This window comes from Arvicola amphibius, chromosome 5, assembly GCF_903992535.2.
Source record: "Arvicola amphibius chromosome 5, mArvAmp1.2, whole genome shotgun sequence".
NCBI classification, from domain to species: Eukaryota; Metazoa; Chordata; class Mammalia; order Rodentia; family Cricetidae; genus Arvicola; species Arvicola amphibius.
In genome coordinates, this window is record NC_052051.1 from 112,437,597 (window position 1) to 112,464,684 (window position 27,088).

Below are 27,088 nucleotides of genomic sequence, written 5' to 3' on the forward strand. Positions count from 1 at the left end.
CAAGAGTGTTAATAATGACTTGTTAGGCAATTTTAAAAACTGCTTTAAAAGCTACTTGAAAACTTGTTAAGAGATTTCTACTTTTACCTCATCTCAGTGTTAGTGCCTGTCTGAGTCTGCTCAGGCTCCTATAACAAAATACCATAGATGAAGTAATTTAATAAGATTCCAGAGGCTGAGAGAAAAGCTCCAGCTGTTGGCCAGTTCAGTTCCTGGGATGCGGATGACATGACAGACAGGCGCTGGTCCCTCTCCTCTTCTGAGAAGAGCTCCACCCCACACCCATGGCCTGAGCTTCGTTATCTTCCAAAGATGTAGCTCCAAAGAAGATCATGTTGGTGGTTAGAACTTAAACATAGGCGTTTGGGGAAGCATAAACATTCAACTGTCTCACTTAATTCTAAGTTACGATCTTCCCAGGCTCTTGATGAGATGAGTGGTTTTCAGGTATATGCTAGCTATCTGAGGTCTTAAGTTATGAAATATTCTATTTACTCTTGTTTATTAGGAGGTAGTCCGTCCCCTGCTAGTTTTCTTGGGTGTGCTGGCTCTAGCATACATGGGCCATGATTCAAGAGACAGTTCAGTTTTCAGTGCCAGTCTGGCCTGTTTCCTTTGTGCGGCCTTCCACACTGGAGTCTAATTCTTAACCCTTTCGCTGTGTGGATGCTCATCAGTTTTCTCTGGAGATAAATGAAGGGTCGTGTCTAAGACTACATCTGTATATTTTAACTTTTCAGATCTACTCTTTCCAGACCAATCCCTACCATTCAGTCTAGGCTGGGTGGGTGGGTAAGGAGCATTGGCTGCTATAACTGAATACAGGATCTTGCGGATGGAAGAACAGGTCCCCCTATTGGCCTCTACTTACACCACCCTTGTAGGGCAACTGAAATGAAATTAATAGTTCCTGCTGTTTATTCACTTTCCCCACTGACTCTATCCCAGAGGGCAGCTGTCTGATGTCACTAGGGTGGGAATGGAAGGACAGATTCCCTATTCATCCTCACTGACACTGCATCAGAGAGATGTGCAAAGCCGTCTCAGTGTTCCCAGGCAGAGGTATTCACGTTCCCCATCTGATTTCTGCTCACACCACCCCTGCACTGTAATCAGTCTCTACTCCCAGGGTATAGGCGTGTGTGTGTGTGTGTGTGTGTGTGTGTGTGTGTGTGTGTGTGTGTAAAACCAAGCTCCATGACTGGTCTCTGCTGGTACACCAAGAAAGGATGCAGAGAGTAGCTACCAGGCAGAGGCAGAAACCACTACGATCTCAGTGACGCCATAGAGGTGAATTCATGTTATCTAACAGCCATTCTGACTGGATGCAAGTTCAGGATCCCCAGTTAATTTCTGCTGACCCTGGTACAGGAATCAGAATTCAGGGCTGATACCATCACAATTCTACAATTCCATATTCTCTTACTTATCTCCCACTGGTCATGAATGTATATTATGGGGTGATGGTCAGGGTCCCATGATTTTTGGCAAAAGCAGGACGGGTACTATCAAAAGTCTTTTTTTTCTTATGGACTATTCCTTTTCTAGCCAGAAGGTTTATTTTAGTGTTTTAGAACCTGCTACTTAAGCTAAGCTTAGCAGCACACGCCAGTACCCGACAGGCAAAGGCAAGAGTATCACATGTTTGAGTCCAGCCTGGGACACGATGCACAGGTCACCCTAGGCTATGTACTGACACCCCGTCTTAGAATACAAAGAATCTTTTAAATTATCTAAAGCTTGTTGATATTTCAGCACCTGAGATTCTCCAGTGTCCAGGGTGAAATACGTAGGGTAAAAGAAGACCCAGAAAGATACTAACACATCATTCCTAAAGCTCCAAGATTTCTGTCCAGTACGCTACTTTTCTGCCACCTTTTAGAATCTCCACATTGCATCTACGGTTGTACCCAGCGGGTTAGTCACCTTCAGTGGGGGCGCTAGGGAACACGAGCTTGCCAGAGTCAAAAGCTTAAAGTCATACAATTTTCTAGTCACACTTAAAAAAATTTTTATATTTATTTATTTAGTGTATGTGTATATGTGTATGTACATACTTGTATGCTGTGGCATATGTATATGTATGTGTGCATGCATGTGTGTATGTGCAGGTTTGATGGCAGGGACTTTACACACTGAGGCATCTTGCCATCCCTGAGACAACTTTTTTGAGAGGCAAGAAAATTTATGTAAATGAATTAAAGTAACTATCAATTCAAGAGAACTGATACTCTTTCTCCTGCAAATTCATGTCAGATCTGAGGAACACAATTGAGAGATATGATCAGTATCTGACAGGATTGTTTTTACAAATAGAGCAAAAGTGTCACCCTGTATTTACAAGGCTTTATATAGCATAGACTTAAAAACTAATTAGCTAAAAGTATGAAAGGCTCTGTAGCCAGGAGCAGGAGACCTGTAAAAAACACAACAGAACAACAAACCCAAACCTATTTCAAATCAATTTGCTTGTCCCAGAGTCAGTGCTGGCATGGGCAATCAGCTCCACATGAAAGAGGGACCCAGGTCCTCAGTGCAAAGGTAACAACGTGACTCTGTCCCCAGCCCCCTGGGTGCCGAGGCAGGCAGGTGGCTCCACCCAGCAGCTGCTAAGGTCTTGCTGCTAAGCTGTTCTGTGGATCCCTCTGCAGAGGGAAATGTATTCCTTAAACAACACAATCTTTGCCCTTACATTTTCAAATTTTCCAACAATTACAGTTTTTCACACTAATTAAGCTATGAAAAGAAAATGTCATTGTCTGAGGAGAAACTTTCAATTGTACCAGGAGAGCAGAGAGAGAAGTAAGGTTAAGTGGGATTTCATCCACAGAAGATAAGGAACCTAGAACAACTTCTAAGTTCCTCACAGAGCTACCTGATGCCCCGAGGGAAGGGTGACAAGCCCTGGCCACAGGGATACCAATCTTGAACCTAGGCTCCCAGACACAAGCGTTCTTCTGGCCTCTCCTTCACTGGGTGGCACATGCGCTTACCCCTCTCTGGCCAACCCATGCGCACTGTGCACCACTTTCTTTCATGTGCTAAAGCTGTCACCCTGCTCCTTCCTTCTTTTATTTTTTATATTTATATTTTTATGTGTGTACCATGTGTGTGCCTGGTGCCCACAGAGGTTGGGAGAGGGCACTGGATCCCCTGGGACTGCAGTCACAGATTGTGAACCACCATGTGGATACTAGTGATCAAAGAGTCACAAGTGTTCTTCTCTGCTGGGCCAAGTCTCTGGCCTGCCCCTTCCTTCTACCATGCACTATCTCCTTGATAGACACATGGCTTTGGTAAGCTAACTAAAGACATGAAGGCTTTGGGGTTTGTATTGGTTTGGCTTGGTGAATTGAGACGGAGTCTCTATACAGCCCAAGCTGGCCTGGAAATTTACTATGTAGTCCTGGTAAGCCTAGAACTCAAATAATCTTCCTGGTTTTTAGCCTCCAGAGTGCTGGGATTACAGCACTGGAATTACAGGTATGTGTGAGCATGCATAGCATCTTGTATTTTATTTATGACTATCCCCATTTTGACTATTTTTGGCACTTTGAATACAAGTGCTGTCAATGCATGGTGTCCTTGTTGAAGTCTACTGTTGCGTTCCACTGATTAGTATACCGATGTTCTGACATCTGATAGGATGCACATTCTGGACTAGCTTATGATCAATTTTGTTAGATGGTATTTGAAAAACAAAAAGGTGGCTGCTTCGCTGGGTTCTGAGGATAATGTTAGGTAATACAAATAAAGCCTTTGCCTCCGCCTCCCTGAGATTACAGGTGCGTGCTTTAATACATCTTAAATAGGTCGACACTAGCTCCACATTAGAGGTTCATTAGTCTCAGAAACACTTCTAAATAACCTGAGGATTCCTGGACCTACATGGTAAAAAGAGAGACCCAATCCTACTGGGACACCATAGCTTGCACTTCCCATAACCCAACAGAATAAACAGAAATCTAAAGGACCTAAGCCATTTTGAACTAAAAACTGTCAAGGACCTAATGCTGCTCTTTCAAGACTCTCCTAGTGTTCAAGAGAAAGGGCCACAAGGCAGTCAGTGGCAAACAGGACTGTGAGGAAGGGAGTACTTGGACCTACAGAGCAGCTGTCAAAGAAGGTTCTCTAAGGACCACCAGGTCTCAACTGGGAATAAACAGAAACGCTACATGATAGCTCTGGACAGTATGTGAACTCACGATCCACACCAAAGTACTATGTCTTCCTGGGATGAGCTGCGTCAGTGAGTCCTCCCAGAAAGTAGGGCCACAAACTCTCCTGCTTTTCCTTCTTATACCTTAGCTGGTATGGAGATTTAGAGGTAGGGAAACTTTAGCTTCTCCTTGTCCCACCCTGATTATATGCTTAAGAAACTAGAGGCTCCCAAAGAATACATTTGCTGCATTTTAAAAAGACAAATCTTCAGGCTTTGTACTCTCTTATCTACCTCCTTATTTAAATTTTTTTAAAGGTTTGTTTTATTTTATGTGCATGAGTATTTTGTCTACAAGTATGTCTGTACACCACATGTGCGCGTGCCCGGCAGAAGCCAGAAAAAGGCGTCAGATCTCCTGGAACTGGAGTTACAAACAGTTGTTAGATGTCACTTGAGTGCTGGAAACTAAACCCAGTCATCTGCAAGAGCAGTCAGTGTTTTTAACCACTGAACCATCTCTCCAAGCCCTATTAAAACAAAACAGAACTCAAATTTGTGTCTAATCCATTGTTAGGTAAAGGTTCTGGGTTATAATCACTTCTGCTTTATTTCCCAGTTTCTCCAAACATGGAAAACACTGGATCCCAACCTAAAAGAGAAATGCTTTGAGCAGTTTTTAAAAATAGTATATAAAAATGTTGGGCAGTGGTGCACGCCTTTAACCCCAGCACTTGGGAGGCAGAGGCAGGCAGGTCTCTGAGTTCTAGGCCAGCCTGGTCTACACAGCAAGTTCCAGGACAACCAGGGCTACACAGAGAAACCCTCTTTTAAAAAAACAAAAACCACACCAAACCAACAAAAAAAAAGTATATAAATGATTTTTATTTGTTTTTCAAATTATTTTACATTATTAGTCTACGCCTTCTATAAAAGTTTCCAGGTAAAACCAGTCTCTGCTGGCAAAAACCAATAAAAAAGACCATTACATACCTGCTCATCCTTTGAATTCTCCGTCTCTGCTCCCTCCTTGAATTTGGCCAGTGCACTCTTGAGGTCCTGAGATGTGTAGGTGTTGGTGTTGATGTCCAGCCTGTCCACAGAGAAGCTGAGAGTCAGAAGGAACATACTTCTCCAAGACAGACAGTGTAAGCTTGGCCAGCCCTGTTCTAATTCTTAGTATACTGTATACCTCTGTCGTAGGGCAGCCAGGATCCAATAGGGTAACTGAACTGAAAGTCAAAATGGAGTTATTTCACAAGACAGAAGGAACAGAGGCCTACACTGGACAAAGTGCTTGTAGCCAGCTGCTCAGGCAGAAGCTGTGCTGCTGCCTTCTGAGCCTGTGTCCCAGCAGAGCCTCCGGGAGCAAAGAATTTAGACACAGGAGTAGGAAGTAACAGGCACCCCCATCTATAATCCTGAGACTTGATTTGACAAGCCAACTTGTCTTGCATAATGAAATGGGTAGATTTACACACTAATGTTTGAGCACAAGGTGGGATGCATGTGAGTCCAACAGAGGAACAGACGTGAGGGACCTGGGAGGAGAAGAATCACCAACCACTTTCTCCAGTCATCTTCAAGAGGACAGAGTCAAAGAATCAATGTGACAGTGATCTCAAGAACCTATGGAGTTGACAGCGGTTTCCTCCCAGACCTCCCTGTGCCTGATTAGCCAGCCATCCTGACTGGACAGAGCGCCTCTTCAGTGGGAACAAGGCGAGGTCCCATCCTGAGTGATCAGCTCAGTCAGGGAACAAAGGCCAAAGCAGGAGTGATGAAGACAAATGCAAGTGAGCTGGCATTTAGCCAGACGGCCCAGCTGTGGTTAGAGACACAGCAGGACACTCACTGTATTGCTCGAGAAGCGGAGTACACAGACATTTCAATTCTTAACACAGGCACCTAAACTGAAGAGTCATACATCGTGTTCATGTACCCAAACTCTTGAAGTCCCGTGTTGTTTCTCTTAGAACTTAGTCCAGTGATGTTCCAGCCTCAAACTTGGCAAGTTTTCCTTAAGACCTCACATAACAGTCAAATGCTCGTGATACTCAATTCCACGGACTCACAATTTTATGTCACACACAGTACAAAAGTTCCATCATTCACAGCACATTATCACAGTTGTTGTGAAAGAGATGTTACAGTTCTAATGGGCAAGGACTGAGGAGCAGGTCTTTAGGAAATGGTTTTACTAGAAACACGAGCCCAGACATAACTAAAAATACCCCAGACACAAATGCACAACTGAGACTCCAAACTGTGGTTTAATACGCTTTGTGCTGTAGGAAATAAAACTAGCCCCTCTAAAGAATGCTACCATGACCCCCCAAACAGTCACAGTTTCCCCTGATCAAGAATCCTGTTATTTTCTGGCTTACCAAAAGTGAACAAATAAATAACCAGCAAATGACTTAACCTCTCTAAAAATCATTCACACTTTAAAAATGGAATGGGGGGGGGGGATTCCCCACCTTTTCAGAATGTTTCTAGAGCTACTAAAAAACTCAAATTTACAAAATAGTTGATAAAGAAATATTCCTCTGGATTGTACAGAAAGGGAGGCGGGACCACTGACAGACATGCATGGTTAGGTAGACTCGGCTTCTTCCTCTTCTACTTGTGAGGGCTCACGTGTTCCATCTCTCCATTCTCTGCAGGCAGAGAGCTCCAGTGTGCCGGTCACCACTTCAGCCTGCCTGCCCTCTGCTCCCTCTTCCCTTCGGTTCGCACTTTTCTAACACTTTATCCTTTTCCTCAGCCTTTCAGCTTGCATCCAGCATGGCAGCAGTGGCTTGGTCAATGCCTCATAGCAGCGTTGGGCTCCACCTGTGCTGCCCAATCCATGATGCCAACCCTCCTCGTGGGCATCGTTGGCAGCACAGGGTGGAAGGCATGTACGATGCTGAACCTGCTGCAGAACTGCACTGCCTAGCTGCCAGCCACACACAACTGCTGGAGGCAGTGGGAGAACAGGACATGTCAAAGGGAGGGGAAACGGCTACTTCCTGCTCTAGTCCAAATTCCAACAGGTCTCAGCCCTGGTTAGAAGGATCTGTGTTCAGGACTTTCCTCATTCAGCTTGATTCATCATCACGAGTCTTTAGGGCTCTGAGGAAAATACTAAACCTCAGTCCTCAACTAATTTATAATAGCTAACCACTCCCCTTGCTTGAGCACTAACTCGTGGGTCAGCACGGACTCCTCCTTTAAAGGTGTGTTTCATTCAAATGATCAGCACAATCACACACTAGGAGAGATACAAGGTTATCTCCCTCCACTGCCAAGCTTGTGAGGATACCACTGTCTGTCTCCATTCTTGGGAGCAAAGGATTCAGGAGCTGCAGGAGGAACAGATTCTCTTCCTCTTCCTCCTCAATTTGGCAAGACTAATGCCATTTTGTCTTGCATCTAATTTTGCCCAACACATGAAAGACAGAGGCCAACCTGATCTACATAGCAAGCTCCAGGACAGTCAAAACGAGATAAAAGACACAGTGCCTCATTATGTAGCTCTGGCAAGGCTGGCCTCAAAGCTGGCCTTGGAGCTATCCTGTCTCTGCCTCCTGATGGCTGTTTTGTTTTTCATTAGTTTTTTCCTGTTTACATTCACACTTGTTTTTATATTCTGTCCTTACCGTACTGCTAACACTGTTCTATTGTTTGTTTTGGGGGGCAGGGTCTCATGTATCTCAAGCTGGGCTCAAACATTCTGTGAAGCTTAGAGTATGATCTCAACCTTCTAATCCTCCTGATTCCTCCTGCCTTTCTGTTGTACCAGAGATGGCCCTACAACTTCATATATACTAGGCAAGCACTCTAGCAACTGAATATATTCCCACCCCATCGTTGTCTAACACTGATCATCAAAATTGCCAGTGACTGATAATCAAACCCAACGGATTCCCGCCCCTTCCTCTAACTCTCCTGGTTTGTCACTACGCTTGCCCATCTCATTACTCCTCCTCCATCTCTCCATGAGCCCTCATCTACCTGAAACCCTAGATGCTGGGATGGCTCCCAGTTCAGTCCTGAATAACCTTTTTTTTCATCTCTAGGGTGAGACATTAAAATATTTATCTGACAGTGATGCCCACACTACCTTTAGTTCAAGTCCCTCCCCTCAAACAGCAGGATCTTATATCTTATATCTTACCTGCTAGGAGTAATCTTGATTTTCATGATTAATTTTTAACTTTATTTCATCAGGTTGGGGGGAACAGAGGGAGAGAGAGTGCTGAGGTGGGACTGCTGGTAGGGACATTTTGGGGTCGGGTAGAAGCCTGGAGCAGGATAATCTCCCAGGAGACTATGAGGAGGACCCCAGCTTGACTCCTAGCAGTAGTGGGGAAGTAGCATGAACTGGCCATCTCCTATGACCAGCAATTGTCATCAGAAAGGTGCCATCCAACAAACTGATGGAGGCAGATGCAGAGACCCACGGCCAAACATTAGGTGAAGTTCAGGAATCCCGCAGAGGAGGAGAAAGGCTTATAGGAGCCAGAGAAGTCAAGACACAACGAGAAGGCTTACACAATCAACTAACCTGAGCTCATAGGGGCTCTCAGAGACTGAACTGATAACCAGGAAGACTGACCTATGCACTCTGTATATATGTTACAATTGTGTAGCTTAGTTCTCTTATGGGACTCCTAACAGTGGGAAGAGGGGCAGTCTCGCCTCATTTACTGGCTTTTGGGACCCTACTTCTCATTCTGGATCGTCTCGCCCAGCATTAATTCATGGGTGGGGGGTGCTTAGTCTTATTACAGCTTGATATACCATGTTTTATTGATACTCATAGGAGACCTGCCCTTTCCTGGATAAGGGAGAAAGAGAAGGGGATGAGGGGAGTAGGGGGATGGAGGGTGGGGAAGAGACTGGGAAGGGAAGATGGGGGTGAGGGAAGGCTGTAGCCGGGATATAAAATAGATGGGGGAATACCTAGGGGATTTAGCACATCTGTAAAGTACATCTGTAAAGGAATTTCTCATGGCAATTAGACCATGAGCCCTGTCCCAACCAAGGGCTGTATCTTCCTGTATCTGTGAATTGCTTCACTCTGCCTCCCCATCATAATGGTGTGATGCTCCTGAAACTTTAAGCCCAAATCAGTAATTCCTTAAGTTATTTCTTTTGGTGTGTACTCACGGCAAAGGGAAAACTGACTGGTGTGTAAGCTGATTATCTTTGGTCTCAGAGGTCTTTTGCTCAAAAAAAAAAAAAAAAAAAAAAAAAAAAAAACCCAAAAATCCACCTATACTTATCTACTTATGGTGCAGGTGTGGTCCCCAGCATGTATGCAGCGGTTAGAGGACAACTTTCTGGAGTCGGTTCTGGTTCTCTCCTTCCACCATGTCCCAGGAATGAAACTCAGGTTATCAGACTTGGCAACAAGCGTGTTTACCCTCTGAGCCAGCCAGCTAGCCCATCCAAGTGAGTTTCAGATGTTTAAAACACACTTCACGCTCAGTTAATAAAAAATATCGCTCATGATACTTGTCTCTAAAAATCTAGACCAACTGCAACTTTTCTATTTCAAAAAATAGCACCTCTAAGCACTCAGTGGCTCAAGCCCCAGAAAGAGGCCATATTCCAAATTTTCTCCACTCCTCGGCCTCTATCCTAAGCCATCAGCAAGTCCTGTGGCAGCCCTTCCAAACTAACTCGAAATTCACCCGCTCTGCATTGTGATGCCCTGGACTTAGTTACCTCTGTCCTGTCTGGTCATGCTGAAATGGTGTCCTGGGGGGTTTGCTGCTTCTTTCCCTAGTTTCAATCTCTTATCCAGACACTACGGTTATTCTGTTAAGCTATACTAAGCCACTCTCTTGCCCTAAAATGCTCTGGTCCTTTCTACTATACTTAGGTGTACGGAGAGCATTCAGAATGTTCCCCCAACACCCCACACACCTACTCCATCCTCACCTCTGCCGCCTCCCAGCATCTCTTCCTCTCTAACCACCTGAGTCATTTTTCTGTTTCTCAAACTTGACAAAGCCCGGGGCTCTGCTTTTGTTTCATCTGCTTGAAATGCTATAACCCCCAAACTTACAAACAGAATGCTTTGTAGGACTGAAATTCTCTTTCTTTAGCTTTTAGCTCAAATATGTTGATGAGGTCTTCCTTCCCAAATCACTCTATCTAACATGGTCTCCTGCAGAGACTCATTACCTTGGCTCATTTCTTCCCTAGAACTTATTATAATTTGTAATTATCTTACTCATATGTTTATTTTCTTGGTTTTCTGCCTGTCAACCTCCACATGGCCTCCACTCACCTCATGGAGGCAACCACTTGTCTGTTTTGTTTCTCATGTTTCCCCAGTGCCAGTCACGCAGGCATTCAGTAGGTCTCTGTGAAATGAACTAATACAGCAGGCAAACAACATGGCCTTGGCTCATCTCCTCACCACTATACCATACCGCAGCACGGCAAATGCCTGATCCAAGACGGTACTGCTCAGATGGAGCAGAGTCTGTCCTTTACTCCTCTAACACAGGAGGAAGTTTCAAAAAAGATTCCAGGGAAAAGAGATGCTTGTTTGTGAAGATGCTGACAGGATGTAGAATAAAACTTTTATGCCTAAAAAGATTCTTGAAGTCAGGCAGCGCCAAGAGTACCTTCTGAGACAGCCCTAAGTCTCTGCCCCAGGCTTAGCGCACACAGGCATCCTGGCTCTAAGGAGCAACATGAGCAGCAGGACTAGTGGAAGGCTTGGTCCCTCTCTCTCCAGTTCAGCGACTCATCTGAACAACCTGATAGAAAGGGGCAGGCCTTGTCCTCCACAGCACACTAATCAGACAACCATTTCAGGATGCTGGCTCTTAAGCCTCTGTTCCAGGCCACTCACTGCTCCACAGCCAGGAAGATGCTGTGAAGCAGAAGTAGAGGCGGCTGGTTGAGGCTCTGTCCAGAAAGGCTGCAACAGCTGAGAGAGAAAGGGCAATGTCTAGCATGCCCTGGGGCCCATTCTAGGGCAAAGCCCTCAGTAACAATCCACAGGAAAAGCAAAGAGGAAAAAGTAGGAACAAGGTTCCCCTCCTTATGGTGTCTCTACAGACTACAGAGGCTTTTGCTCTAGAACAGTGGTTCTTAACCTTCCTAATGCTGCGACCCTTTAAGACAGTTCCCCATGTTGTGACCACAACCATAAAATTATTTCATTGTTACTTCATAATTGTAATTTTGCTACTGTTATGAATCATAACGTAAATATCTGATACACAGGATATCTGGTAAGTGACCCCGTGCAAGCATCAAGACCTGCTCTAAAAGGAGCAAAGAGAAAGCAGTAAGTGCTCCTACTGATGACCTGAGCAGTGAGTGCTCCTACTGATGACCTGAGCAGGGAGTGCTCCTACTAATGACCTGAGCAGTGAGTGTTCCTACTGATGACCTGAGCAGTGAGTGCTCCTACTGATGACCTGAGCAGTGAGTGCTCCTACTGATGACCTGAGCAGTGAGTGCTCCTACTGATGACCTGAGCAGTGAGTGCTCCTCCTGATGGCCTGAGCAGGGAGTTGATGTAGGTGTGTCTTCTATCTATCTGATGATTTCATTGGTTAATTAATAAAGAAACTGCCTTGGCCAGCCCTTAGGTGGGTGGAGTAGACAGAAACAGGAAAAAGGAAGTGAGGTAGGATGGCTCAGTCAGATGCCACGCCTCTCCTAAGTTAGTCAGACTGCCATGCCTCTCCTTTGAGGGAGATGCGATGAAGCCAGCCACCAGGTCAGATGTGCTGAATCTTTCCCGGTAAGACACCATCCTACTGATGACCTGAGCAGCGAGTGCTCCTCTTGAGGACCTGAGCAGTGAGTACTCCTACTAATGACCTGAGCAGGGAGTGCTCCTCCTGATGACCTAAGCAGGGTGTGCTCCTACTGATAACCTGAGCAGCGAGTGCTCCTCCTGAGGACCTGAGCAGTGAGTGCTCCTACTGATGACCTGCAGTCGGGGCAGGAGGGTGGAGCACACAAAACAACAAACCAGAAGCTCTCAATTAACCAAAGAGGAGGTTCGCTTTTTCATTAAAAGATAAGAACTGGACGAGCTGTGAGCGAAGAGTCCCATGTGCCGTGACTGACACACTGAAGCATGTGCACACACATGCTTTCTGGAGGTGGGAAAGGTCAGCAGGTTGTACAACAGTACCTGATTATTCTTTTTTTTTTTTTTTTTTTTTTGGTTTTTCGAGACAGGGTTTCCCTGTAGTTTCTAGAGCCTGTCCTGGAACTAGCTCTTGTAGACCAGGCTGGCCTCGAACTCGCAGAGATCCGCCCGCCTCTGCCTCCCGAGTGCTGGGACTACAGGCGTGCGCCACCACCGCCCGGCTCTGATTATTCTTATATGGCTGTGAGAAAGAAAGAATTTTATGATTTGGGCCACCACAAGTATAGGCCTATATGAAGAGATAGGGAATAAGAAAGAACTTTCCTAGTTTGTGATGACGACAAAGCCTCCATTTTAATGGAAATTAGAATCTCCTAATTGTAAAAACTGTCCAGATCTGCCCATGCTCCTTTGTGGGGTTTATGGGTGGCACTGGACTAAACAGGGACATGGACCAGCTCATGGTGTTTTTAGTCAGGTAGGTCAAGGGAAGGTCATAGAGCTGGAGAGATGGCTCAACAATTAAGAGAGCATACTGCCCCTCTAGAGGACCGGAGTTCATTCCCAGCACTCATGTTGGGTGGCTCACAACCTCTTCTGGCCTCTGCAGGCACCCCACACATTTGACACTTTTTAAAAAATGAAACAAAAAGAAAAAAAGAGCATGGTAGTGGTGACAAAATCCCAGCACTTGGGAGATTAGAGACAGGTGGATCTCTGAGAGTTCATGGCCAACTTTGTCTACAGAGCAAGTTCCAGGACAGTGAAGGCTACACAGAGAAACCCTGTTGAGAGAGAGAGAGAGAGAGAGAGAGAGAGAGGGAGGGAGGGAGGGAGAGAGGGAGAGAGGGAGGGAGGGAGAGAGGGAGAGAGGGAGGGAGGGAGGGAGGGAGGGAGGGAGGGTCAGGTCTCTAACATCCCTTTCTAGTTTACATATAACTGTAAAATTTGTTAAATTAAGCCACAACTTTAATCCCAACACTCGGGAGGCAAAGGCAGGCGGATCTCTGAGTTCGAGGCCAGCCTGGTCTACAAGAGCTAGTTCCAGGACAGGCTCCAAAAGCTACAGAGAAAACCCCGTTCTTGAAAAAAAATAAAAAAAATTGTTAAATTAGTAATAATCAAAACACTGAATAGAATCTATTTAATCAAGATTAATTCCAAATAATTTACATGTTTCAGAGCCAGTTAGTATTTTAAGCTTTGTGTTGTCTCAACTCTACCACTATAACAGGAAAGCAGCCATAGATGACATGTGAAGAAATGCCATGTGAAATTTCACATAATTTCCACAATTATTAAATGTTCTTTTTGTTTTTTCTAACTATTAAAATAAGAACAACCTGGCTCATTGGCCATACCTAGAGAGGCGGCAATCCCAACAGTGCATCCTGAGTGTCTGCTCCCTGTGTTAATGCTATATATTAATATTAAGGGTATTAATCCTGGCCACCCCAGGCCTAAGTTTTCCCTTCCTCTCTTTCAGGAAATATCAAGCAAGGAAAATTTGTTAATTTGAGGTAATTAAACAGGAAAAATAGAAACTGTTAATTCTCTAAAATCAAACCGCTCGAACTGGTTATTAAAAAGTTAGGAAACCTGCAAACACTGGGACTGGTGGTAGCTTCCACTCACACTCTAATCGGGAAGTCTATTTTAACCCTGCCAACGAGAGGGAAGTTAGTCTGAATTAGACTTCTACAGGCAATTTTATTGTTCACCAAGGGAATATCACCGAAAAGCAGAAGGCCTAATAGGCTTGTTTTAATGAATAGATGACTCATCGGTAATCAGCACATTAATTGCTGGGATTCAAATGGGTACCCTTAAAGAACTGGGGAAACAGCTTCCACTTCTAAGACAGGTTAAGTATTCCCCTACAGCATCAATTTTCTTTCCAAAGACTGTGAAGTAAATGTCCATAAAACCCTGACAATTTTAATCATAAAGTCTACAATGTTAAATTTCAAATAAAAATTGTAACACACATAGCTGGTCATGGAGCACACATTTAATCCCAGCACTTGGGAGGCAGAGGCAAGAACATCTGGGCTGAGTTCAAGGCCAACCTGGTCTACATAACAAGTTCCAGGACAGCCAGGGCTACACAGAGAAACAAATTCACACTCATGAATTAGGTAACATTGTTAGTATTTCCAAATCAATGTCATCATTAAGTCTCCTAGTCCCTAGGACTAATACAGTACCTTTTGCCTTTTTTAAATCCTTTTAAATTATTTTGGAATTTGTCTTCTTGTTGGAGTTTCACCTCTCTTGCTCCAGTTTGTAGATTCAATCGCACATGGGATCCTGCAGGAACAGCCTGACCTGAAAGTCACAAAGAGAAAGGTTGCCATGGCATACAGGAAAACTCAGCAGGGGCAGTGGATGGAATGGCTGGCTAACACACCAAGACTGAGCAGTTTCTGAAGATCAGAATACCATGTCCAGTTTACCTCTCTGACCCAACTCTCTGTGTCCGCATCCCACACTCACTCAGACACTCTTTTCACCAGTCTCTAACAGAGTCTGTAAGACATTAAAGTAAGGTGGTCTGAAGGACCCACAATCTTAAGATCAACATCTACTTATCAGAATACTTTGTACCTTCTGGGAATAAGGCTAATAAGCTTTGTTGTTGTGTGTATGCAGTGGGCAGATGGCAGGTAACTCCCAACCATCATCAAGACATTGCTGACACTATTGTCTTTTTTCTGTAAAAGCCTTCTTGCCCCTCCCTTGAAAGTCACACACCATCCAAGACATCCCAGAATGCTAGTAAGCTTGGTAGCTCATCACCCTCATTTTAAAAATCGGGCTCTTTTGCATCTCTTTTCCCTGATCACAGAAACTGTACTTCTTCCTTTTGGATTTCCCCAGGCCAAATGCTAGAGCTTGGTACATAAAATATGTGGTTCATAACACTTATGAATAAGAAAAAGGGATCTGATGGGCATAGTGACATGTGCCTTTAGTCTCAGCACTCTGGAGCCAGAGGCAGGCAGATCTGAGTTTGAGGACAGCCTGGTCAATAGAGGGAGTTCCAGGGCTACATGGAGAAACCCTACATTAAAAAAAAAAAAAAAAAAGCAGAAAGATATAGTAGCCAAGGAAGCAGGCAGCCGAGCTAAGAGAAACTGAAAAACTACGCCCACTTATCTCAGAGGAACAGATCCATTAGCTGGGGAAACAAGTGTTGTAAAAGGATGGACTATGTGTATGCAATGTACAAAATACCCAGGGATAGTTTACAAGTGACTATGCCAATATCACGTACTACAAATAGAACATTATACTCATTCATCCAATCATTCAGAGAAAATGCATTTACCAGGCAACTATTACATACCAGACTACCATGGTAGCTTCTAGAAATACAAACATTATAAATATATGTATATATATATATATACATATACATACATATATATATATATATATATATATATATATATAAAAAAAACCTAGCTAGCCTAGAATTCACTATGTAGCCCAGGCTGGACTTGAACTCTTGATCTTCTTGCCTGAGCCCTAAATCCTGGGATTACAGGCATGTACCACAACATCCAGCATGCCAGCACAAGGATTATTGCCACTGGCTGAAGGACTGACAATTCATAGAAGGAGCTTTTTGGAGACAGGAAATTTGAAGTGAAAATGATGCCTCTACAACTGGGAGTGGTGGCACCGACCTCTAACCCTGGCATTCAGAAGACAACAGCATAAGAGGAATGAGTATTTCTTTTAAAAAAAAAAAAGATTAATTCTGACACTTGGGCTTTGCCTGCTTTCTTTGCCAGGGATGGTTCCTGAGTATTGGCGTTGAGTTTGATTTCAGGAGCACAAAATAGAAAACAGGCATGGTAGTAATATCTCTAATCCCAATACTTAGAGCCTGAAGCAGGAGGATTTTGAGTTTGAGGCTAGCCTGAACACTCAATATGAGGACACCCTGGACTACATAATAATTAAGACCTTTTAAAAAAGTGATAATCTTTTAAAAAAATCTTTGTAAGGGGAAAAAAAAAAACAAAAACATAGCCCAAGCTCTTTCAGGCTGATCACAGGAACCCAGAGACTAAAGAGTACTGACAGAGAAGAGTTCACGGCTCTCAATGCTAGCAAGAATGCAGCAGACTCTTGGGTTACTGTAGCCACTCTGCCTCCAACCAAGGAACTAGGAAACATCATACTGAGATGTGTCCTTTCTGTCCTGCCACTCCACCACAAATAGGAGCAGCTGCAGCCCTGGCTGAAATACACAGAACCCGCAGTACATCTAATGAGCTGCAATCAGGAGCGGCTGCAGCCCTGGCTGAAATACACAGAACCCGCAGTACATCTAATGATCTGCTCGAGGGACAAAAGGGTATTCAAGTATTCAAGTCAGAGCAGGGAACATCCTTCCTTAGAGAGCTTTCTAATAAACTATTGCTGGCATACACACCAGGAAAAAAGGGAATCCTAAATGAGAGGACCCTGTGTGCAAAGGCTTCGTCACAGTGCACGGGTCAGGCAGGACCACAGTACCAGGAAGGTCGTGGGGAAGTCTGGGCCACAGCACTGGGAGGAGTGTGGGCACACATTGCTGCTCTATACTAGGCCTGGTTTCTTCTTGGAACAAAGACATAACGCTAATGAGCTGAGTTGATAGCACATACCTATGATCCCAACACTTGGGAAGCAGAGGCAGGAGACTTACCATAAGTCTCAGGCTAGCCCAGGCTACACAGTGAGTTCTAGGCCAGTATAGGTTGCAGAATGAGACTCTGTCACAAGAAAAAACCAAAAGCAAACAAAAATCCTAATGGCCTAAGACGGCTCCTGAAAAAGGTCAGGCAAAAACAGAGACATGGCAGCTTCTATTCCTAACAGGTAATTCTTTATTTTCTCCTCCCTGAAAAACAAGGGAGAGAAGGTGCTTCACTCAGAGAGACCTCAAACTAGCACCACAAACAGGGACTTATAAAATCTTGCGGGCCTGTGGCCCGCCTGCTCTTTGTTTTCCTGCGCTCCTCGCTGGAACCTTGGACTTCTTTCAGAAAGTAATGGAGGCCCTTTTGTCTGGGCTGCGACCCTGGGCTGCCTGGAATCCCTGATCCTGTGCCCTGACATTCCATCTGAACTGGCCATCCACCCAGAGGAGTCAGACTCTGGCCTCCAGGCAGGTCTGAGGATTCCTGCAAGGGAGTGCGGGCTTCTTCAGATTGTGCTGCCAGGTTCCCTGTGTGGTATTCCATCCCGCCCTGCCCCCACCTTGGCCCTTTTGTCTGGGCTGCGACCCTGGGCTGCCTGGAATCCCTGATCCTGTGCCCTGACATTCCATCTGAACTGGTGAGTGAATGCGGACCCTGGGGCAACCTGCCCTGGAAAGCACAGACCCCCTACCCCCACTTCCCTCTGCAGGCTTGTGTCTCCCAAGCTTTCCCTAGTGTTCTCAGGTGTCCTGCTCCTGTTCTAAGGCCATCCACCCAGAGGAGTCAGACTCTGGCCTCCAGGCAGCTCTGAGGATTCCTGCAAGGGAGTGCGGGCTTCTTCAGATTGTGACGCAAGGAATAGGTCCTCCTCTGGCACTGGGGAGATCCAACCAGTTTCAGTCACAGCAAAGATTGGTCTAGGACACCAAACGCATCCGGGCTCCTTTTGAAGGAAGAGATGGGCAGGCGCCAATGCAGGAGCTCCTCCAACAACATGAAAGGCAACATGATATCACCACAAGCCAGACATCCTGAAACAACAAGAATTGAACACCCTACCCCAGAAGATATAGAAGAAACCGACCTTAAACAGTACTTTATGAAAATAATAGAGGACCTTAAACAGGAGGTAAAAAACTGCCATAAAGAAATGGAGATGACAAACAAAAAGGTAGAGGAAATAAATAAATCTCTCAAAGATACCCAAGAAAAACAAGAAAAAGCAATCAAGCAGGTAAGGGAAACAGTACAAGACCTGATAAATGAAATGGAGGTATTGAAGAAAACACAATCTGAGGGACGACTGGAAATGGAAACTCTGAGTAAACGAACAGAAACTTCAGAGACAAGTATTTCCAACCGAATACAAGAGATGGAAGAAAGAATCTCGGACTCTGAAGATACAATAGAGGAAATAAACTCACAGATTAAAGAACTAAACAAATCTAACAAATTCTTAACACAAAACATTCAGGAAATCTGGGACACCATGAAAAGACCAAACCTAAGAATAATTGGGGTAGAAGAAGGAGAAGAATTACAACTCAAAGGCCCAGAAAACATATTCAACAAAATTATAGAAGAAAACTTCCCCAACCTAAAGAAGGATGTTCCTATGAAGGTACAAGAAGCCTACAGAACACCAAATAGACTGGATCAAAAGAAAGCATCCCCACGCCATATAATAATCAAAACACAAAACATACAGAATAAAGAACAGATATTAAGAGCTGCAAAGGAAAAAGGTCAAGTAACATATAAAGGGAAACCTATCAGAATTACACCTGATTTCTCAATGGAAACCATGAAAGCCAGAAGAGCTTGGATAGATGTGCTACAGACACTAAGGGAACATGGATGCAAGCCTAGACTATTATACCCAGCAAAGCTTGCATTCACCATTGATGGAGAAAACAAGATATTCCAGGACAAAAACAGATTTAAACAATACGCAGCCACAAATCCAGCCTTGCAGAAAGTAATAGAAGGAAAATCACAAACCAAGGAGTCCAACAACGCCCACAATAACTCAGGCATCTAGCGACCCTTCACCAGCACAACTAGAAGAAGGGAAACACACAAACTCTACTACTAAAAATGACTGAAGTTAACAACCACTGGTCATTAATATCACTTAATATCAATGGACTCAATTCACCTATAAAAAGGCACAGGCTAAGAGACTGGATACGAAAACAGAATCCAACATTTTGCTGTTTACAAGAAACACACCTCAACCACAAAGACAGACACCTACTCAGAGTAAAGGGTTGGGAAAAGGTTTATCAAGCAAATGGCCCCAAGAAACAAGCGGGTGTGGCCATACTAATTTCCAACAAAGTTGACTTTAAACTAAAATCAATCAGAAGAGATGGAAAGGGACACTTTATACTCATAACAGGAAAAATCCATCAGAATGAAGTCTCAATCCTGAATATCTATGCCCCTAATATAAAAGCTCCCACTTATGTAAAAGAAACACTTCTAGAACTCAAGGCAGCCATCAAACCACACACACTAATAGTTGGAGACTTCAACACTCCTCTCTCACCAATGGACAGGTCAATCAGACAGAAACCTAACAGAGAATTGAAAGACTTAATGGAGGTAATGAACCAAATGGACTTAACAGACATCTATAGAACATTCCACCCAAATAGGAAAGAATATACCTTCTTCTCTGCGGCTCATGGAACCTTTTCGAAAATTGACCATATACTTGGTAACAAAGCAAACTTCCACAAGTTACAAAAAAATATTAGTAACCACCTGTGTCTTATCGGATCACCATGGATTAAAATTAGAATTCAACAACAATGCTACTCCCAGAAAGCCCACAAACTCATGGAAACTGAACAGTCAACTACTGACCCACACCTGGGTCAAGGAAGAAATAAAGAAAGAAATTAAAGTCTTTCTTGAATTTAATGAAAACAAAGACACAACATACTCAAACCTATGGGACACAATGAAAGCAGTGCTAAGAGGAAAGTTCATAGCACTAAGTGCCCACTTAAAGAAAACGGAGAAAGCACTCATTGGTGACTTAACAGCACACCTGAAAGCTCTGGAAAAAAAAGAAGCAGACTCACCTAGGAGAAGTAGAAGACTGGAAATAATCAAACTGAGGGCAGAAATCAACAAAATAGAAACACAGAAAACAATCCAAAGAATCAATGAAACAAGAAGCTGGTTCTTGGAGAAAATCAACAAGATTGACAAACCCTTAGCCAAACTAATCAAACGGCAGAGGGAGAACACGCAAATTAATCAGATCAGAAATGAAAAGGGGGACATAACCACAGACACAGAGGAAATTCAGAGAATCATTAGATCTTACTACAAAAGCCTGTATGCCACAAAATTGGAAAATGTAAAAGAAATGGACAGTTTTTTAGATAAATACCATATACCAAAGTTAAACCAGGACCAGGTAAATGCTCTAAATCGTCCTGTTAGTCGCGAAGAATTAGAAACTGTTATCAGAAACCTCCCTACCAAAAAGAGCCCAGGACCAGATGGTTTCAACGCGGAATTCTACCAGAACTTCCAAGAAGACCTAATACCTATACTCCTTAAGGTATTTCATAATATAGAAACACAAGAGTCACTGCCAAATTCCTTCTATGAAGCTACAGTTACCCTGATACCTAAACCACACAAAGACTCAACCAAGAAAGAGAATTACAGGCCAATCTCACTCATGAACATTGACGCAAAAATTCTCAATAAAATACTGGCAAACCGAATCCAAGAACACATTAGAAAAATTATCCATTACGATCAAGTAGGCTTCATCCCAGAGATGCAGGGCTGGTTCAACATACGAAAATCTATCAATGTAATCCATCATATAAATAAACTGAAGGAAAAAAACCATATGGTCATCTCATTAGATGCTGAAAAAGCATTTGACAAAATTCAGCACCCTTTTATGATAAAGGTCTTGGAGAGATTAGGGATACAAGGGTCATTCCTAAATATAATAAAAGCTATTTACAGCAAGCCGACAGCTAACATCAAACTAAACGGAGAGAAACTCAAGGCTATCCCACTAAATTCAGGAACACGACAAGGCTGTCCACTCTCTCCTTATCTCTTCAATATAGTGCTTGAAGTTCTAGCAATAGCAATAAGACAACATAAGGGAATCAAGGGGATTCAATTTGGAAAGGAAGAAGTTAAACTTTCATTATTTGCAGATGATATGATAGTATACATAAGCGACCCCAAAAACTCCACCAAAGAACTCTTACAGCTGATAAACTCCTTCAGTAACGTGGCAGGTTACAAGATCAACTCCAAAAAATCAGTTGCCCTCCTATACTCAAAGGATAAGGAAGCAGAGAGGGAAATCAAAGAAGTATCACCTTTCACAATAGCCACAAATAGCATAAGATATCTGGGAGTATCTCTAACCAAGGAAGTGAAGGATTTATTTGACAAGAACTTTAAGTCTTTGAAGAAAGAAATTGAAGAGGATACCAGAAAATGGAAGGATCTCCCCTGCTCGTGGATTGGGAGGATCAACATAGTAAAAATGGCAATTCTACCAAAAGCAATCTATAGATTCAATGCAATCCCAATCAAGGTCCCATTAAAATTCTTCACAGAGATTGAGAGGACAATAATCAACTTTATATGGAAAAACAAGAAACCCAGGATAGCCAAAAAAATCTTATACAATAAAGGTTCTTCTGGAGGCATTACCATCCCTGACTTCAAACTCTATTACAAAGCTACAGTATTGAAAACAGCTTGGTATTGGCATAAAAACAGAGAAGTTGACCAATGGAATCGTATAGAAGACCCAGATCTTAAACCACAAACCTATGAACACCTGATTTGATAAGGAGCCAAAAGTACACAATGGAAGAAAGAGGGCATCTTCAACAAATGGTGCTGGCATAACTGGATGTCAACCTGTAGAAGAATGAAAGTAGATCCATATCTATCACCATGCACAAACTCAAGTCCAAATGGATTAAAGACCTCAATATTAATTTGAACACATTGAGCTTGATAGAGGAGAAAGTGGGAAGTACTCTACAACAAATGGGCACAGGGAACCGTTTCCTACGCATAACCCCAGCTGCACAGACTTTAAGGGCAACATTGAATAAATGGGACCTCCTGAAGTTGAGCAGCTTCTGTAAAGCAAAGGACATTGTCACTAAGACACAAAGGCAGCCTACTGACTGGGAAAAGATCTTCACCAACCCTGCAACTGACAAAGGTCTGATCTCTAAAATATATAAGGAACTCAAGAGACTAGACGGTAAAATGCCAATTAACCCAATTAAAAAATGGGGCTGCTGAACTGAACAGAGAATTCTCAACAGAAGAAGTTCGAATGGCCAAAAGACACTTAAGGTCATGCTCAACCTCCCTAGCTATCAGGGAAATGCAAATCAAAACAACTTTGAGATATCATCTTACACCTGTCAGATTGGCTAAAATCCAAAACACCAATAATAACCTTTGCTGGAGAGGTTGTGGGGTAAGGGGTACACTCATCCATTGCTGGTGGGAATGCACACTTGTGCAACCACTTTGGAAAGCAGTGTGGCGGTTTCTCAGGAAATTCGGGATCAACCTACCCCAGGACCCAGCAATTCCACTATTGGGAATCTACCCAAGAGATGCCCAATCATACAACAAAAGCATATGCTCATCTATGTTCATAGCAGCATTATTTGTAATAGCCAGATCCTGGAAACAACCTAGATGCCCTTCAGTGGAAGAATGGATGAAGAAACTGTGGAATATATACATGCTAGAATACTACTCAGCGGTAAAAAACAATGACATCTTGAATTTTGCAGGCAAATGGATGGAAATAGAAAACACTATTCTGAGTGAGGTAACCCAGACCCAAAAAGATGAACATGGGATGTACTCACTCATAATCGGTTTCTAGCCAATAATTAAAGGACATCGAGCCTATAAATTTGGGATCCTTGAGAAGATAATAAGAAGGTGAACTCCCAAAAAAAGATATAGTAATCCTCCTGGATATTGGAAGTAGACACGATCGCCAGGCAAAATTGGGAACTTGAGGGTTGGGCAAGACTGGGCCAAGGGAAGATGGGGAGAGAAAAGTGTGAAGGGGAGAACGGGGGGAGCTCGGAGGAATGGGGTGCTTGGGATATAGGAAGGGTGGATATGGGAGCAGGGAAGCATATATCCTAATTTAAAGAGCTACCTGAGGGTTGTCAAGAGACTTGACCCTAGAGGGGTTCCCAGGTTTCCAGGGAGACGCCCCCAGTTAGTTCCTTGGGCAGCTGAGGAGAGGGAGCCTGAAAAGGCCAGTTCCTATAGCCATACTGATGAATTTCTTGCATATCACCATAGAACCTCCACCTGACGATAGATGAAGAAAATGACAGAGCCCCACATTGGAGCACCGGACTGAGCTCCCAAGGTCCTGATGAGGAGCAGAAGGAGAGAGAACATGAGAAAGAAAGTCAGGACCGTGAGGGAACCTCCAGCTGGCGACAGATGGGGAAGATGACTGAGCCCCACATTGGAGCACTGGACTGAGCTCCCAAGGTCCTGATGAGGAGCAGAAGGAGCGAGAACATGAGGGAGAAAGTCAGGAACGAGAGGGGTGCGTTCACTCATGGAGACGGTGGGACAGAACTATTGGGAGATCACCAACTCCAGTTGGAATGGGACTGATGGATCATGCGACCAAACCCGTCTCTCTGAATGTGGCCAACAGCGGGGGCTGACTGAGAAGCAAAGGACAATGGCTCTGGGCTCTGATTCTTCTGCATGGACGGGCTCTGTGGGAGCCTTCTCAGCTTGGTCGATCACCTTCCTGGACCAGGGGGGAGTTGGGAGGACCCTGGTCTCAGCATAGAGTGGGGAACCCTGATGGGTCCTTGGCCTTGAGAGGGAGGGAGGGGAGGTATGGGTGGAGGGGAGAGGAGGGAAGGGGGAGAAGGAGGGGAGAGGAAAGGGGAGAAGGAGGGGAGGGAGGGGGGAGGAGGAGGGAAGGAGATGGAAATTTTTAAATATAAAAAAAAAAATAAACCATGAGGAAAAAAAAAAAAACAAACAGAATATTCTCTTCTGGGTGCATACAGAGATCGGAAACTCATGAAATAGCACACAGTTCAATTCCAGCTGTGCACTCCCAGACCACCTTTGATATACACATCTGCTTTGCCATCCTCCAAAACCTGTCCAATTTTTCTGCTATGTCCTCTGTCTATCTGTCTCTCCTCTACCCCCCTTCCCTCCACTCAGTATTATGAGACAGGTCTCACTAGGTAGCTCTGAATGTCCTGGAACTCACCATGTAGACCAGGCTGGCATCAAACTGAGAGATTCACCTGCCTCTGCCTCCTGAGTGCGGGGGTTAAAGACATGCACCATCATGCCTGGGTGATAAATCTAATAGAATCTATTTGTTTGTTTACTTATTTATTTGATTTTTTTTTTCAAGACAGGGTTTCTCTGTATAGCCCTGTTTCCTGGAACTTGTTCTGTAGATGGCCCTGAACCCAAAGATCCACCTGCATCTGCCAAACGAGTGTTAAGATTAAAGGTGAGCACCACCACCATGTGGTTAATATAAATTCTTTAAAAGGAAAACAAATAAAAAGCCCAAGAATAAAACAAATCTTTTCCTCCATCTTTCCACTGTTGCTTTTATCCAAACTATCATCATATTTTTGGTCTGGACACTACCATAACTTTCCAACACGCCTGCTCCACCCCATTCCTCTCTCTCTCTGTGTGTGTGTGTGTGTGTGTGTGTGTAAACAAAAAGAGGGAGGAGAGGGGGGAGAGGGACAGAGAAGAGAGCAGGGGGAGTGGAAGGGAGGCAGGGAGTTAGAGAGAGAGAATTAATGGATACAATCTCTGCTTCAAACTGGATAGATGTTTCCTATTGTTCTTAGGAGAAAAGAGAAAATTCTTACCCTAGTTGTGAGGTCCACCAGTGCCCCCCTCTTCAGCCCTGTCCACCCCTTCTCCCCATGAAAGGGGCGTTTCACCTCTGCTGTCTGGAACGCTCTGTCTAGTGCCAGCCTCCGCCTCATGTCTGCATTGGAGCTAAGGGCTGTCTCCCACCCTGAGCAGCAGCCCACTTCCTCAGGTCAGACCTGTCTACCCAAGAGCTTTCAGAGCACAACAACCATGTTACAGCATGCACCACAGTCCATATTTTGTAAGTTTTAAATTTTATCTGGTTATATGTTCACCATTTTCTTCCTGGGGATTACCTCATAGCTCAGAATACAGTGAATGCTCAATGATTATTTGCTGAGCAAAAATTTTAATATAGAGAAAAATTTTTTTTTACTGAGAGCTTTCACTAAAGCAAAGAGATTCATATCAATTAGTCATGTGAAGAGTTCTTTTTACTAATAAAATACTAATGTTTATAACAACAATAGTGACATTGTACATTTTCTGGTTTTGGTCTTAGAAATGGGATAGAGAAAGAACATGAATATATAGGCTTCAGACATAATGGGTGGAAGAAAATTGGATCTTATGTGAATAATTATTTTATTTGGAGAAAATTCCAAAATTGCTCTTTTCACACGAGCCACCACAGGAGGCAAGAACAAGCACAATAGCGCTGACTCAAAACACAGGTTAACTCACTCAGTCTGTGAGACCGGTTGTGGCAGCCTGGCAGAGCCACAGAAAATACAACATTTCACATGTCTCCACCCTGCTGGGAAAAACGCCAAGTTGGAGTGTGATCTGACCTGCATCTCTTAGCTTCTGTAAAGGAGGAAAAACATAGCAAACAAACCAGCCAACCAAAGAAGCACTGGGAAAGAGCAGAGAAGTAACAAGACAGCCAGAAAAAGAAAGAGGGACTAGACGAAGATAGGACAAGGGCAGAGACCAGGATCCCAAAGCCTCCAGGGGCTGTTAACCCAGCACTGACTCTCTGGAGGCAGATCCCAATTCTCAGAAGAGAGACCCAGGCGCCAGCCCTGGATGCAAACTGCAGGCTGGAGGTGGGTCTCACTAAGACCTTGGTAATCAGCCATATCAAGCTGAACTGTAGAAATTTACTTGAGATAATTTTAAGTTTGGTTTAAAAATTGCAAAAACAGTACATATTCCAAACACCCTTTCCCAAAGTTAATATCTTACATAGTCATAGAACAATTAATATTAGTGTTAACTAATTAAAGACCCTTTTCCTACCCTACCAGTGTTACCACTATCCAGCTGTTTTCTTGTTCTAGAATTATTGTTGGGTTTTGTTTGGTTTATTCTTCTTTTTCCTTCATGTACATATGTGTGTGGCTTGTATATGCATATATGCATGTTCACAGAAGTGTGGGTACACATGTATGAAGTTCAAGGTTAATATCAGGACTCTAATTCATTCTTTAAGAGGTCTCTCAATCAAACCCAGAGCTCACAAATAAGGATGGTCTCAATAGCTAGCTTACCAAGGAAATTCCCTGCATATTTGGAGCTAACTCCAAATGTCTTTTGAGACCTCAAAGTCCAAGTGACAAACTTTATTCAACAAGGCCACACTTCCTAATCCTGCCCAAAAAGGACAAATGAGGGACCAGGTATGGAGGGCATCTCATTTAAAACCACTACAGCCAGTCTCCACCTTCCAAGGATGAAAATACAGGGGAGCTACCAGGCTCACCCTCATTTATGAGGATTCTGGGGATCAGAGCTCTGGTTTTGTGGATTCTGGGGAGCAGACTCTGGTCCTCTTGGCTTGTGTAATCATCTCTCCAGCCCAAGATTAGTAACTATTTTGCTGCTCAAAATTTTTCAATTTTAACAATTAGGAGGAGTTCCTTTGGTCCACTCTTATTATTTTAACAAGTACCTGCTTCCTCAACACCGTTTTCTTTTCCAAAGTATTTCTTTACTTTCTGATTCCTCAAGAAGTTCCATGTTCACCTTAATATAGTTTCTTTTTTTCAGACCTCATTATTTATTGGAAAACAGTGTTTAGAAACCAAGATTAATGCTAGAGTTGTCCATTCCTACTAGGGAACCACTGCTTCTAGCACCGCTGAGGGGACACAGCTCCCTCATCCATGTATACAACAGAACACACACACGAACACATTTATACTTTTGTTTATCTGTGGGCATACGCTTTTG

At 43.7% G+C, this 27,088-nt stretch overlaps 1 protein-coding gene across 2 annotated transcripts in view; it reads right to left on the reverse strand.

Annotated features, from left to right (window-relative positions):
• The window catches only part of Sil1 (SIL1 nucleotide exchange factor), a 255,443-nt gene that overhangs the window by 72,649 nt on the left and 155,706 nt on the right, over positions 1-27,088 (reverse strand). For both annotated transcript variants that reach the window (XM_038331772.1, XM_038331773.1), the window contains 2 exons: positions 14,486-14,606; positions 5,153-5,252 (listed from right to left, as the gene is read on the reverse strand). In XM_038331772.1, the coding sequence (XP_038187700.1) occupies positions 5,153-5,252; positions 14,486-14,606 (221 nt within the window). The remainder of the gene's footprint in view (positions 1-5,152; positions 5,253-14,485; positions 14,607-27,088) is intronic.